Here is a 16,409-nt window from a genome sequence, read left to right as displayed (position 1 = left end):
GGTGCGGACACGGACTACAGTGACTCACGACCTGTGAAGTACATCCACCTGTAGTTTACCCACGGTATTACTTTCCGTAATCCTTATTCTGCTGTCGCAGCAGTAGCGAGAAAGTCCCGATAAAATCCACCAGCTCCAACTCTGTTCCGCCGTTAGCTCTCTGCTTTCCGTTTTTGTTTTGTTTTTTTTGTTTTTTCTAACGTTATTTTCCTCTATATTTTACGTCACCTTATTTTTGACGTCTCAGTTTACGTCATTTGCTCAAGGGCAAACAACTTCCAGCCCACTACGCTAAATCAGATCAACCACGGTTGTCGATCTTCCCTCCTAACCCCCTCTACTAAGTACTTATCCGTTACAACTCTCACCACAGACTCCCAAACTCTAACAACATCCTCATAAAACCATCACACCTACAGATACAGAGCCGCCGACACAGTTTACCACACACTTGCCAAGAAGCTGTGCATTTTAAATGGAAACTCCTGAGATGTTTACGTTTTATGAATTAAAAAAAAATGTCTTTTTTAAAAGCCAAGACGAACGTAAGCAGACCTTGAAGCTTGAAGCAAGGACTACTTCACTCTCTGATAACGAAAAAACACTAACCCTGGTGGCTGTATTGTACCCGTGTAACAACTTATTGCTGGTCACGTGACCGTCCAGGAAAAACACATTGAGCTCTGGATGCTCCTAACAACACGCAAGGACTGTCAGTCTTTAGTGTTAAAATGTTTTACAGAAGCAGCAATCATGGAGCAAAACAGAAAAACTAAACATAAGTTTTAACCGTTTATTTAAAGGCTCTTACATGATGTGAATTTGCGGTCTGTGTAGCATGGGATAACAGGGTGGGGTTGATAGTCCCACGCCCAACCCTCCTCCTTCATCCGGGCTTTGGTCCGGCAGGTTACCCGGGGTGTTTCCAATGTAGCTATCAGTCTGTCTCACTTGTGTCTACCTGAATAAAGAGCAAAGACACATGTTTCTTTTCTTAAAATACGCAACACGGGATGTCAAAGACAGGCAGCACTGTTTCACAAGGACGGAAGGAAAGAAAGAAAAGTTGTGAACAAGCTTGCTGTTCCACTGTTTACTCAAAAGATTAGCTCGCAGATATAAGTTTGTGTAAACTGTAAACATCCTGGTACAACGCCGTGTATATATTTGGAAGTTCTCTGGCTCCTACACTTCCAGACATCAGTGTGTCGCAGTCAAGCTTCCGGCAGCTTGGTCCTTGCACAGAAAAGCTTCCACTAGACAAGGAGGACATCTAAGACTGAGACTACAACAGGAAGGAAACAATTTTCAAAACAATTCTTTTTTATAGCAAGCTGACAGAGAAAGGTATGTTAAGATTTCTTCAATAATTTCTTATGCCTAAGTTTGTAATTGAATCTTCCCTTTTCTTTGACTGAATTTGCGTGCCTGTGCGCTGCATAACGGTGAAGAGAAGGATGAACAATTAGAATAACATTCTCTACCAGTTGTTGACGAGCACAGGCGCGTGCGAGCGCACACACACACACATATTTCCAGTATTACATTTCTACGTATTAAGTGCATGAAATTCAAAGGTTGGCAAAGCGATCTAAATTTTTTACTGTGATCTACAAATCAAACTGTTCCCAGTCTTTGACAATAAAAACATGTAAGTAAATGTTTTCTTTCTATCCTCAAGACCACAGACCCATCGCCTGGCGGCAGGAATGGCATTAAGTCTGCTTCTTCTCACTTTTTTTTTTTTTTTTTTTTTTTTTTTTTTTAACATTTATTTTACATTAACACATTACATTTACATGACAAAATCATCAAAATCATATTCCTTGAATTATAACGAGCATACATAACAATATCACAAACATTAAATAGTGCCAGGCATTTTTTTTCCCCAACATTTTGTGCAGAACTCTGATTTAAAGTAATTTCAATATACTATCTAGTATCTAACAACTAGCTTTCTATTTCACATATATAAACATTTATTTTTCTCCTTATTATTGTTTACACATTATTTTATTTATTTTTTGAATATATAAACATTTATTCTTCATTTACCTATTAATCATATGGCATATTCTATGTTTAAGCCATTCACTCCATTGCACCATACCATATATAACAATATAAAAGACATATAAGGTAGTGTATATCAACATGTATGAAAGTCTAGTCACTGCTTAAGTTTTGGTCAACAAGTTTCATATAAGGTAGCCAAAGTTGTACAACTTTTTCTTCTTTCATTTCCAGGCGAGCATTAAAAATTTCAATTTTATATCTATATTGCAGTATCTGAATGAATGGTTGCAACTGAGGTGTGGTTTTTTTGAATCTGCAAGAGTATATGTATAATTTAGCAAGTAGTAAGATTAAATCCAGTACATCGTCTGTCTTAAAGTTATTACTGCATCCAAATAAAACCAGGTGTTCACATAATATCATCCTTGTCATAATCCCACATTTATTTGACACATAATTTTGAAAGTTTTGCCAGAAATCTTGAACACATTTACATTTCCAAAAAATATGCTGAATGTTTTCTTTTTCACTTCTACAGTGATTACAAAAATCATCAATTTCTAGACCCATATTAAATAAAGCTATTTTTGTCCCCAGTATTCTATGCAAGACTCTGATTTGGAGCCATTTTAATTTAATATCTTTAATCTTGGCTACTTTCCTGAAGATAATGTGCCAATCTACATTTCTATTTAGTCTTGTATCCATTTTGAGCAACAGTTAGGCACATGTGTATTAGTTACCATGTTATCATAGTACAGTCTTGCACCTTTCTGTACAGATTGAATTACACTAAGAGTTTTATTTGTATCATAGGCAAGCGGTGATGGATCAGTTGCATTCTCTCTGTCTTGATGCATATATTCCTTTATGGCATCTATGCAACCATTTAGAGAGACAAAATTAATGTTTACATCATATATCCTTTTAACATCTTGACATGATAAAAAATTACCTCTTTCATCCAGCAAGTGTTTAATTAAATATATCCTTTGTCTACCCAACTTCTATACAGAAATGGTTTATTCCCAATCTTAATTTTATTGTTACAAAAAATAGGCTCTGATATAATCTCTTCAATATGTTACACACAACACTTTCTCCAAATATCTCATACGCTTTTTAAAACATCCGTCCAGAAACTATTTACAGTTACAAAAGAGCCAACTGCTGGGCCAAGTTTGTCTAGGTAATTTAACATTTTATGTGAGGACATAATAATCATTTTCCAGCTATGACTGGTTTTCTTTATGTTCCGCAACCATGTTAGTTTTAAGGCATTCATATAAGTTCTAACATCAGTATGTCAATCCCCCCCTTATATACTTTTTTAATAGACACTTTTCTGCTAATTTTATCCTTTTTTCCACCCCACACAAACTGAAATATAGATTTTTGAATGTTGTTAACAATATGATCTGGGGGATTTGGCAGCAATAACCACAAGTGTGTTAACTTTGACAAGATTAAGGACTTGAGTATTGCTACTCTTCCTAATGGAGTTAACTGTCTTTTCAGCCAAATCTTGTACAATGTTCTAATTTCGGCTAGCTTACTATCATAATTTAACTTTATACATGCTTTTAGATTATTAGTAAACCAAATACCAAGAATTTTGAACTCTCCTGGGTTCCACTGCATCTGTAAATGGGTAAATACTTAGCTGTTGAATTTGCTTTGCTTCCCAGCCATATTGCACTTGATTTTTCAGTGTTCAGAACTAAACCAGATATTTTTTCGAACAATTTTAATGTATTCATTGATTCTTCAAAAGACTGTCTATCACCCTCTAAAGTCAATTCTGTGTCATCTGCATATTGTACAATTTTAGTTTCGCTATTTTGGATTTTTATACCTTTTATGTATGTATTTTTTCTAATCATAATAGCTAGAATTTCTACACATAAGATGAATATATAAGGCGAAATTGGGTCCCCCTGACGGCATCCTCTTCTAACATAGAACCATTCAGACAATGTGCCATTAACTGACACACTAGACTTGATATTTGTGTAGAAAGTGCTTATCCACTTACAAAACTGTGAACTAAAACCAAAAAAATTCAAAACTTTCAGCATGAAGCTCCAGCTGATACTATCGAACGCTTTTTCAAAATCAAGACATACCAACAAACCAGGTTCTTTATTTTTATCCAAATGTTCAATCAAATCGTATATCAGCCTAACATTATCCCCTAAGTATCTCCCGCGGACAAAACCAGATTGGTCTTCATGAATTAGGGATGATAAAACTTTTTCATTCTGTTTGCAATGCATGTTGAGCCAATCTTATATACCACATTTAGTAAAGTAATTGGTCTCCAGTTTTTAATTTGGTCTCTAGGTTTATCTACTTTGGGAATGCATATGATTACACCTTCTTTTTGTGTAGAGGATAATTCACCCTTACTAAAACCTTCATTTAAAGATCTAACAATGAAAGGTCCAAGTTGTTTCCAAAAGACCTTAAAGAATTCCACAGTGAATCCATCACTCCCTGGGCTTTTCCCATTACCCATATTTTTAACTGCCTGGCTCGCTTCTTCTAAAGTGATATTTCCATCCAACAAATTGAGTTCAAGTTGTGTAAGTTTTGGTATATCTTCTTGGATATTAGTAAAGCTAAAGTCCTGAACAGCTCTCTCTGCGTACAGGTTGGAAAAAAATTCTCGCACTTCTGCTCTTATTTCTTCAGTTTTTTCTAATACTTTCCCCATTTTGCTTCTGTAATTTCCGAATTTGCTTACTTACATAATTACGTTTTTCCAGTGAACAGAAATAATTACTTACTTTCTCTCCATCTGCTATCCACTTTGCCCTGGAGCGAATCAGTACACCCTCCATTCTTTTTTCTCTTAAACTAATGAGTTCACTTTTATTCTTTTCAAGTTCAAGGACTTCTTCTTCTTTTAACTTATCTTTAATTCTAACCGTGTAATTTCTTTTTCTAATATTTTTCTTTATCATTATTTTTTCTTTTTCTTGCTAGAGTAGGTCATTGTTTTCATTCTAATTTTCATTAGCATAGTATCTAGAAATGTTTGATCAGACACTACAAACTGTATTTCCATTGGGTGAATATTTGCTAAATTCTCCCTGTCATATGGGAACACTGAGTACTCTTCTGTCACTTCTTTAATGACAGTGTTTATTTGGGTTAGATAGTCTTTGTCCTTCAGATGTGAAGAGTTTAGCTTCCATAGATTAAATCTCCTTTCCTCTTGTTCTGTAGCTAATGACAAAGTAATCAGTGAATGGTCCGTACGGTAGCCCGAGTAATATTTGCATCCATGACCAAATTTGAGAGTGAATCTGACATAAGGAAAAAATCTAATCTACTCTGTTGGAATGGTCTTTTCCTACGCCAAGTATATCTTAGTGCTTCTGGGTTTAGTTCACGCATATGTCTACTAGATCCATGTTTGTCATCATCTTATCAACTTGTTCTTGCCCTTTAATATTATTTTATGTTTGTAATTATGACAGTCAAGTTGAAAGTTCAAAACAATGTTCCAATCTCCTCCAATAACAATATTTTCTACTCCTATCTGTTTAACATATTCTTCTAACTGAGAGTAGAATTTTGGTCGTCTTTATTTGGCCCATAAACACTACCAATTAAAAACTCTTTCTCTAATGTTTTTATCACTGCCATCACATAATTTCCTCCATTATCTTTATAGACTTTTTAATTGAAAATTCAAAGTTATTATTAAATAGAATTGCTACCCCCCTGGAGGAAGAAGTAAATGATGCAAATATGCAGGAGTGACCCCATTCTGCGGCAATCATTTTTCCTGTTTATGTTCGAAATGTGTGTCCTGTAACAGGTAGATTGAATAAGACTTATTCCGTAAATAATGAAACACATCTCTCCTTTTTCGCATGTCCCCTAGTCCCTGACAATTCATTGATGCAAAAGTGAGTTGTAAGTCTGTACTCATATTGGAATGAATAGAAAGGTACAATTAGCAGCAGCTAGAACTAATAGGTACTTAAACCAATATAAGCTCCCTTTTTGTACTTTTTTGTTCTGCCTCTACTAACTGTTTCTGCAAAACCTGCTCTAAAATTCATATTATGATTAGAAGGTGTAAAATAATACAGTATACAGCAGTGGCTAAATATATTTACCAAAAAGTGACAGCATATAATGCAACAAGGATGAAATATGAATATTAGTGAGTAAACTTATAATAAAAAAGCATACCCATAAAGACATATGTGGGGCAAGCCCAGGCACGACAAAAAACCAGCTTGACAAGAACTCAGACAAAAAGCACAAAAAACATAGCAAAAAATATAAACAAAAAATAAACAAACAAGCACAATAAACAGACAGTTCCTTATTATTGGGTTGGCATATCTTATCATAGTCACCGTTAATTGCCATAGGCGGTGATCATGTTTGCTGGCACTGGTGGTGGAAATTTCTAAATATTGGAAGAATCTAATACAAATAGCTTCAGGTTTGAGTACATGCGTTTTTACAAATCATGTCTACAACATTGGTTGGACAAATTTTAACAATTAATCGTTATATGTGTCTGGGTGTGTGCATACCTTCCCCAGTAGAATATTTCACAAGGAATAGCCACATTTTTAACCATATATCATTGGAAGCAAGGAAAGGGAATCAGAGGAAATCTGAAGGCGTATCTCAAGGGTGTGCACATTAATGTTGATGCACTTACCAGTAAGCTGGTGTTGAGAAATAGAATTGTTTTTGCACAAGTAATATCCTTTATATACACACTTGCTCATCCCTGCACACCTCAGTCACTTCATTCACGGTTTGTTGATCTGGTTGGGGCGAACCTGCTTCCGGCTGATGTAGGTGTAGTTGGGGTAGAATGGCTGGATCTTGAGAGCTGAGAGGGAGGTGTTGATAGTCCCCGCTGAACTTTTTCTTTATGGGTCGGCTGCTGATGAATTTGCGGCCGGTGAACATGCTGCCTCTGAAGGGTATCCTGAGGAAAGCGTTGCGGGTTGCCCTCGCTCCTCCTTTGGTGTTGACTTCTTTGTTCGTTGTGTAACTCAGTTAGCTTCCTGTCTATGGGACTCGTGTCTCCACTTTTTATTTCTACCACACTGGAATCTCGAAGTTTTGCAAACAGCCTACCTCCTGCTGCCGACCATGCGTCAACCACTCCTTCTTGTTGTTTGAGACGATTAAGTCTTTGGATGTTTAAATGTGTTCGGTCCTCTGATATTACGATTCCTGATCCCTTCAATCTGCAGCGCGCTTTGATGACTTGTTCCTTGTCTTTCCTGGAGACAAATTTTACTATCACCGGTCTCGGTTTGCCATGCTGGAGTCTCCCCACTCTATGCAGCGCTGAGATCTTGTGAGTGTTGATGTCTGGCAGACCAAGAGTAATGTTGACAACTTTAAGGAATTTTTGCTCACAATCCCAACTTGTTTCCTCCCTTCCATTATCCGGGAGGCCATGTATCCTCACAGAGTCTCTTCGCGAGTATTGTTCTAGATTGTTTATTTCTTCTTGCTGCTCTTTTGTCAGTGAGGTTAGCCCAGTGATTTCTTCTTTCATTTCTAACATTTGCATTTGAAGATCTTCTATTATTTTTTTTAAATCATCATTTTCTTTCCTTAGATCGAAGATAGTACTCGACAGGAACTCAATTTTGTTGTCTATATGTTCTTTCAGTGAGCGATGTCCGTCCTCCACTTGCTTGCACAAAACTTCTGTAACTCTTTGTAACTTCCCCAGTCGGTCTGCTATTTCACTGTTTGTGATGTTGGCAGCGGGGAAAACTTGGGTCAGGAGGGTTTGTCGGTCACTCGACTGAGATCGACATGTTGACTGACACTGTTTGCCCTCTCTCGTTGTCTTCTCTCTCTTCCTTCGAATTCTCCAGTTTTCTGAGCAGACGTGTTCACAATACTTTCGTTAGGACTGGTTACCTGTTTTCTTTTTATCATCGTTTATCTTTTTTGGACCCATTAGTCTTTCGTACAAACAAATAATTTTAAACCACAGGAGTAAGAAACCCCACAGGGTAACCCCACACTGCTCTGCAGCGCTCTACTGAGGTGATCACAATTCGCCGCCAATTTCACTGTCTTCACCCAGCTTCTACTTTTTTTTTACAATAATGTCACTGAAACAATATTATCCATGGGATTTTCTTAGACACAATCTACAGACTTGTATCCCAGATGTGCTGATCCACCAACACAGGCCATAAGAAGATTTTGTTTAGGTAAATAAATGCATTCTTTTACACCGAGGTACAGACGCGTCCTACCTCGACCATGATCATCGCTCACCCCCGATGATATATATTTAATGTGTGAGGTGATTATCTTCTAGACAACACTGCAGCCCAAAGAAGCATCTGGACGACTAGACCTCGAGAAACAAAAAGGTTGAGACGAGAAAAGGAGGAGAAGCAAAGTTTCAAATTGCTCTTCTGACAGGTTTTCAACTGACACAGGACGGTATGTTATATTTAAAGTTTAGTCTGTGTTTCCAGGTATACTTTTGTCTGTTTCTGTCCGCACCCTGTGTGTACATTGATGCTATCATCTCAACTCACATCAGTGGCAATAACCACCCGGGTTCTCGCCTTCAACTCTCTCACTGCGTCAGGCGTATTCCTGTGGATTAGTTTAGGTATATAAACTGCAGATTATGTTGTTTAGGCAAAAGTTTTTCTCATCAAAGTATGTCCCTAAGGTGTTAAGATAAAACAGCAGTACAGACCAGAATGACGGTGGAAGTGGGACTCTGAAGCTTCAAGAGAGGAAGTACAGACTGCCACTAGAGACAGACAGTACACCAAACCTGCTTTTCATATAATTAAGAAAAGAGTCCCACAGTTAGCCCTATTACTGAACCTACTGGTAGAACACTTCGACCAAATAGAACATAGAGCCATGGCCGGTCCTACTAACACCAACATCGACCATCTTGTTCAACTGACTTTTAGAATGTTTAGATACAGGCTTTTTCAAGAAAACTTTAGTATGGTACGAAACATTATGTTTGTTATTGTTTACTTTTGTTTACTAATTAATTTTCATTTCTATCATCTATTGATCTATTAATGTACATCTCTGTCTCCCTCTTCTATTTGTATCATAGTCCCAAAGTTTTCTTTACAAGCCAGTACATACAATTGAAGACAGGCTGCACTGTTTCACCGAGTAGGAATTATAAGAAAAGCAAATTCTTACAGACAAGGCTGCTTTTGTACTCAGGAGATGTGGTAACAGGTACTTAAGCTGCAATCACCGCGGCACAGAACAGTGTACATGTCTATACATGTCTAGGCATCACGTGGCACAAGAAGACATCTGGAAGCTTGGTTCTCACAAACAAGAAGACTGCGAGACAACTCACTTTAGTGACAAGCTGACAGAGGAAGGTATGTTATGATTCGGTGTTTAACAAGCTTGCACATAGAGACAGAGAGGATTACATAGGTACATGCTTATCTCTAGTAATAACTTTGTAAACCAGTTGTGTTTTACCCATTGACATTCAAAGAGAATCCCAAACGTCAAACAGTCTGTTTAAGCAACAGTGTGAACGAGCTTGCTTTCTAAAAAAAGACAGGCTGCACTGTTGCACACAGTAGTAATTATAAAGAAAACAAATTACAGACTCTGGAGATAAGCCCACAGATGTGGCAACAGGTACTTAAGCTGCAATCACCGCGGCACAGAACAGTGAACATTTGTATACGTGTCTAGGCATCACGTGGCACAAGAAGACATCTGAAGCTTGGTTCTCACTAACAAGAGACTGCAAGACAATTCACTTTAGTGACAAGCTGACAGAGGAAGGTATGTTATGATTCTTGTTTTAACGTGTTATGACAGGCTGGCACATAGAGACAGAGAGGTACATGCTTATCTCTAGGTATAACTGTGTCCACCAGTTGTGTTTTACCCATTGACATTCGAAGAGAAGCCCCAACATCAAACAGTCTGTTTAAGGAATTGTGTGATCGAACATGCTTTCTAAATCTTTTCTCTTTCCATCTCTATTTCTCCTTCATAAATGATGATGATGAGGATGACGGGGATTATTAGAAAGGGAAGGCGGTGCAGGGTGGCGGATCAAAGCTCTGTCAGCGGTACAGGCTGCCCCAGTCAAAGGCTCCTGCTACAGATGCAAAGAATGACAAAGACTTCCATAGTTTTCTCACTATGGCTTACAAAATAAAATGCATCCAGATATTTTTGGCTGAAAGTAAATTCGCAGTAAATGTTTTGTCTGTTCATCCACCCAACCACAGACCAATCACCTGGCAGCAGGAATGGCGATGAGACCTCTCCTCGTTTTTATTTTTGGTAAGTATTTATAATTTTATCTTGAATGAATTCTTCACTTACATTCGATGTAATAAATGTTTGTCACTTGAACTGGTTCAGAACTAGATATTTAGTGAATTTTAAAATGCAGTAAGTATTTAATTTTTGTCTATTTAAAATTTCGAAGTCGTCCATAAATTTCTCCAAATCCACCAAATTACTCTCAGCCGCCTCCTTGACCACTCATGGTCGGGCTTAAATATACCCACCCCAGTCCCTCTAGACCAGGTGTCAGCACTGCCTGGCCCGCACGTGGTCTTCGCTGAATTGCGTCGCAAGCATTTTCTAAAAACAAACCGTCAACACCGGATGTCAACCTTCCCCCATCCCCTCTACTACGCAGTTGTCCGTTACAATTTTGATGCAGTATCCGTAATACAAATTTCTCAGAATTTCCCTTTTTCAGTTTTTTTGACTCCCAGCTTGAGAGGAAAAGGCGTACAACTGTTTGAGACAGAAGAAGCAGGTACAAGAATATTTCACAAATGCAAGGGAAGTAACCTGACGCTGTACGAAGCAGATGACGAGGTTACCGTTCTTCACGTGTTTGTGTTTCTCGGGAGAGAATCTCTGGCCAGCTCCTCGGTACCCGCCACAGGAATGTTTGAGGTAACTAGACATTGATTGATTGATTGATTGATTGATTGATTGATTGATTGACTCAGACCTTACAAACAGAATCTTTTTTGTTGATTATTCAGAAACGTTTGACCGTTCACAATAACGGAAGAGTCACCTTGACCAATCTGACGTCAGATGACCTGGGGAGATACCGAGTGGAGGTCCAAGCTGAGGACAAGATCACACACAACATCAGACTGATTATTAAAGGTATGAACCAAAACAATAGATGATAAAAAGTACAAATAATTGTTGGATGGGTTGATGGATGGAAAATGGGGAAGATTACCACCTGGTACTATTCTAACCAACAGCATCAGAGGATGTCGGTAATGACTGCAGGGTCCTGAATGTTTGAATTAGTACTTCGCTGATTGATTTTTTAAAATGTTGTTCTATTCTCTTATGATCAAGAGCCTCCTAGATCAGCAGACGGAAAGTTATTGGTGATGAAGAATGCCTTGTCAGACACAAACTCTATTCGTCTGATGTGTGGCACGTTTACAACTTTGGGCTTCCCGCCTGTGTCAGCAGTGTGGAAGGTAAATACAGCGACATGACATGTGGCGAAGATTTTTCATACTTGAGGAAAACAAAATGAGAGAGAATACATGACACAAACAGAGTGAATAATTATATATGTGTGTGTGTCGCGTAGCGCGATCGGACATCGCGGGACTTGCTCTCCCACAGGCACACTTGCAAACACACAGACAAACTTTCACACGCCCGACGACAGCAACGAAGCCAATCACTCCTCAGTGGATGCAAAACCACGTGCACCACAAAACTTATGTTTATTCGTGGTCATAACGTGCGACCCACCAACTCACAAGGAAAGAAAAAGAAAACAACCATGACATAAAATTATGAAGTAAAGCAAACGGATGAGAGCCGCTCCACTAATAGGAAAATATTACTGAACATACACAAACATTCAGACATTCCCCTTATACAAACTACTGGTTTCCACGTGGTCTTGCGCGATTCCGAGTGTTGACTACAACAACAAAGCTTATCCGCCTCCCAGACCACTGATGCAATGCGCGGCTGACGACTCAAATCATCACTTTAAAGATCAAAATCCCCATCACAGAAACTCAGCACACAAGTCTTTCCCCGCCCCACATACATACATATATATACAGAGATCTCCATCCACAATCACTTACGCACCTCGCACATCTGCAGCAAGCGACACGCGACAGCGCGTGTGTTTAGTGGACGAGAGCGTGTTTTCTGATTACAGCTCGTGTGTCCGTGTGTTACAGATGATTCCACTTGTACTGTATCGCAGTAACCATGGAAACGTATAAAAAGTTTTCAAACATGAGTGAGTGAGAGTCAGTTGGGGAAGTGGGATTCAAAGGAACAATAAGAAAACGTGTGTGTGCGATCGTACAGGGATGTCCTTTTTTATATACTAAATGATAAATAAGATCATTAAAAAACACAATTTCACCATTAATAACAGGATTGTTCGTTGTAGATTTTTCAAATTTGAATGAGCGAGTGAGTGACATGGAGATAATGAGAGTTATGGATGTGTGTGTGTACAAGCGCTCATGTGAAGAAGCCTCCGATGTTACTTACCCATTATTCAAATCACAATTCACTCCTTTTCCTTTCACAGGATCCCGCAGGTCGAACACTAAGCAGTGACGGGTTTAATGATGAGTACTTTTACCTGGATGTACCTGCCGACACGGCGGACTCTGGTGACTACTGCTGTCAGCTGGACTGCAGAGCCCCCGATTTCTGTTGTCTTGACGACCAGTCGCCGCTAAGGTCGTGCGCCACAATACCTGTCCACACAGACAGAATGGTCGAGGTCACGACTGACGACAAGATGTCTTTGGGAAACTTAACTCAAGCGATGGCTTACCTGGTTCAGCGACAAGCCAGGTGTGACCAGCTGGACACTTACATCACAAAGGTGGAGACGTTACAAGTGGACATGCTGAAAGGCATCGAGAACATGAGGAACACGACTACAGACGCTCGAGTCCAGCTAGAGACAGAAACGAACCACAAACTGTGGAACTTTCAGCTTCAGATGGATTCTAACGCCTCTAAAGTTATGGAGTCTTGTAATGTTAGTCAGCAGCAGCTACTGACTACAGTTTCTGACAAACTTTTACAGCTGGAAATGAAGTTAAACAAGGACTTGGTCGACCTTAACAATGCGAGTTTTACTGCTGACAGAAGACTAGAGGCAAACATCAACAAATCCGTGGAACATCTCCAGAAAGTACATTTACAGCTGGATACTAACATTTCTAAAGCTGTAGAATCCTTTAATGAGCTTAATGAGCGTCTGATGGAGACATCAAAGGAACTGCAGTTAAACCAAACTAACTTCTCATATCAAGTGGAAAACATTGTCACTAGACTTGACAAAGATGGAGGCATTGAATTAAAACTAACCAAAGCTTCTGACCAGGTTAAAGATTTGCAAAAGAGGACAGAAGAAATCTCCGAGGCAACTGACAAACACCAATCACAACTTGAAAAGCAAATTACAGAACTTGCAGCTGAAGGGAAGACAGGACTTTCTGGTCTGCAACAAATAACATCAGATCTCAGAACTACGTTGACCAGCAATGTCCAGACATTGACAAACCTGACATCGAAAACTAAGCTTCGGGTGTTGAAACTCGAGAAGAAACTGTCAACCATCCACAATACGTTGAACAGACTTGAGACGAATACAAACAAATCACTGGAAGCCATTCGTTCATACATGTCAGCGATTTATAAGGCGACGCCAAAAGGCACTTATTTTGTTTTATCTTAAGTACTCTTATAAAGAACAGTTCTAGAAAAGTGTTTATTTGTATAAAAACAACCATATTTTTACTCCATTATAGCTTGATCGAAACCACTGTCTTTAATATTACCAATCACCATTACAATGATAATAATAGTAATCATCATCACTTCCACCAACACCATCGCTATCATCGTCACAGCGTCAATGAATACTGATAATGTTTTCCCAACCAACCAGTCACATCGCTGTGTCGTTTGTATAACAACAGTGTTCACCTCACTTTCAATCTCTACTTCCAGGTGAATGTCTTTTGAAAACGGGCTACGTGTGGTACCAGAGAACCTGCTTGAAGCTTTCAACGAGACAGGTGGACTACGTTACTGCAAAAGTCAACTGCGAGGCAGACGGCGCTCACCTGTATGACATCAAGTCTCCGGTCTTAGACGAGGAGCGAGTGCGCTTTGCTATCAAACAATCAGGTAAGTTGTTAGTCTTCAGGTACAGTGACAGTGAGGTATGTGTGTCATAATATGATAATTAGTTTTTACTCTGTCGGTTGCAATTATCAGTTTTGTCAGTTAACGTTCATGTGCTATTAAACTCTCGCGATTTACAGTCAGCCATTTCACTGCTATACTGCTCACAGAAGTGAAACACCAGTTACACAGTATATTAATATGTAAGCAAACACACAGAGTGAATGATAACGAGGATTTTGCTTTTTTTGTCCAATGTAAATCTAGTGACTAATGTTCTGCAGACTGAACTTTGGATTCATTTGGGAATAGAGAAATGTTGTGGTCTGTGTTGTGTAGTATACAGGTATCTACAGAAGTTCAAACACTGAAGGCTGTGTATGTCATTTAAAGCAGGCGTACTAACAAAATTTATGTACTCAGATTTCTTTTACTGTCCAGTTCCACTCTGAGAAGGAGGTTTATTTAGTACATTAATTTTCTCTCTTCTAATTAACAAAGTGGAGGACTACTTCCACACACACGACACACATGGAGGGAAGCACTCGCTATGTCTACAAGAAATATACTCGATGGACCGTGGACAGTACAAGATGTGTAGACTTCATGTTACTTACAGTCGAGATTTGAATGTTTGTACTTGTAGTTTTCTTCATGAGTGTAGATGTAAAGTAAAAGCAACCGTTATCTTTTTACTGCACCTTATATTAGACTATGTGATTTATTTTTATTACACAGGATTATCTCGCGACATCGACATTTGGTTGGGAGGAAACGACCTTGAGATTGAGGGAGACTACCGCTGGAGTGACGGAACTCCTCTGTCGTCTTCCTTTAAATTATGGGAAACAGGTCAGCCTAGTGACAGTGATGAAAGTGAGAACTGTATTGCACTATCCGTCACTAAACTAAAGTTTGTAATGTGCGACTATCGTTGCTCTTACCAAATGGGTTATCTTTGTCAGTACGATTTATAGGAGAAATACGGACATTCCTGTCTGGTGACGTATTATTTCGCAAATACCTGAATGGAAGATGACTGACTAAGGTCAGTTACGGGGCGAGATTATGTTTTACGAGAGTAAAACCCAACGATCAAACTGAATCTCGACACAAGTAGCTTGAAGAATAGTTATTCAAACATCCACTGTGTAAATAAGTCTCCAATCTTCTCTTCATATTTCTCCAAATTTGTATTAATATTATTCTTTCGTTCTCTAGCTATAAACATCATCGTCACATATAAACATCCGCATCAACAGAAAGCGGTCACAAATACAGATGTCACGATTGTTCATCAGACCCTTTACGTTGCCAAGTCTTCATCATATGGACGAGGTCGATGTTTATGAGGCGGAACCCCAGTTAATCGTTATTAGGATGAGTTATTACTGGTTATTTGAGTGTGAAATGTCTTTTTATGATATCTACCGACTTGTCTTTCCAATTGGGAATAAGGTTATTCACCCACATTTAAATGACTACTATCTACTTCTGAGGTTACATCAGGGATTTAAAGACCACAGTTTCCACCATTTTAACCCCACTGAGGTGCACCGTTACGCCAGCCTGACTTGAGGGCGTTTGTAACCCTAACCTCAAATGGTTAAATTATAAAATGAGAATTTTGCTTGCAGACTGATACAGAAGAAAGTATCTAAATGAAAACTGTTCTTTCTGTAAAAAACTACGTTCTGGTGTTGAGGATGTATACTGATGCATTCGCGAGCTTCTACTTATCTGAGCATCAAATAACACTGTACGTTTTATTCGTGTATGTTTGTAAATATTATTAAATATATATCAATAAACGCATTTCATACCAGTTGTTATGTTACTAATGTCCCTGTATCACAAATGAAGATGACACCTGTGTCTGTCCTACCAATGAGTGTCAACCTCTGTCGTGAGCTTCAGTTCTTCATAGAAATGACTGTTTGTCGTTATTATACTTCAGTTAGCGAGGTTTACAGGTAGAGCTGAGAGCGTTGTCATGACAGTTTAATAATAAGTTCAAGGTCGTCTAGTGCACGTAGAGGTTGATAAGTGAAAGTAATTCGTTCCCTTGATGCATTACATAAACAAGATAAGCTGCTCCTGACTCCATGAACAGTTTTCCAGTCCAAGGTTCAGTCTAGCTTGTGGACTGACAGACATCAGCTTCGAGAGAACAAGTT

At 38.7% G+C, this 16,409-nt stretch overlaps 1 protein-coding gene across 2 annotated transcripts; it reads left to right on the top strand.

Moving 5' to 3' along the window:
* The first annotated feature begins 1,083 nt into the window (after positions 1–1,083).
* On the top strand, positions 1,084–16,124 carry LOC112562560 (C-type lectin domain family 4 member F-like). Of its 2 annotated transcripts, XM_025235857.1 has the most exons (12): positions 1,084–1,347; positions 8,354–8,481; positions 9,316–9,410; positions 9,739–9,831; positions 10,287–10,341; positions 10,769–10,971; positions 11,064–11,193; positions 11,398–11,525; positions 12,617–13,757; positions 14,056–14,235; positions 14,971–15,108; positions 15,454–16,124. In XM_025235857.1, the coding sequence occupies exons 5-12, from the start codon at positions 10,308–10,310 to the stop codon at positions 15,582–15,584; spliced, it is 2,085 nt and encodes a 694-aa protein (XP_025091642.1). In that variant the 5' UTR covers positions 1,084–1,347; positions 8,354–8,481; positions 9,316–9,410; positions 9,739–9,831; positions 10,287–10,307; the 3' UTR covers positions 15,585–16,124. The 2 variants fall into 2 exon arrangements, with proteins under 2 accessions (XP_025091642.1, XP_025091643.1); XM_025235858.1 differs by lacking the exons at positions 9,316–9,410; positions 9,739–9,831.
* Positions 16,125–16,409: the final 285 nt, after the last annotated feature.

The sequence above is a fragment of the Pomacea canaliculata genome, linkage group LG4 (genome assembly GCF_003073045.1).
Source record: "Pomacea canaliculata isolate SZHN2017 linkage group LG4, ASM307304v1, whole genome shotgun sequence".
In the NCBI taxonomy this organism is placed as follows: Eukaryota; Metazoa; Mollusca; class Gastropoda; order Architaenioglossa; family Ampullariidae; genus Pomacea; species Pomacea canaliculata.
This window is presented reverse-complemented; position numbering and strand designations above follow the sequence as displayed.

Coding starts and splice junctions, on each gene's coding strand:
- LOC112562560 (XM_025235858.1), top strand. CDS start 10,308: ATGGCGATGAGACCTCTCCTCGTTTTTATTTTTG. Junction 10,342..10,768: donor TCTCCTCGTTTTTATTTTTG/GTAAGTATTTAT, acceptor TCCCTTTTTCAG/TTTTTTTGACTCCCAGCTTG. Junction 14,236..14,970: donor CTTTGCTATCAAACAATCAG/GTAAGTTGTTAG, acceptor TTTATTACACAG/GATTATCTCGCGACATCGAC.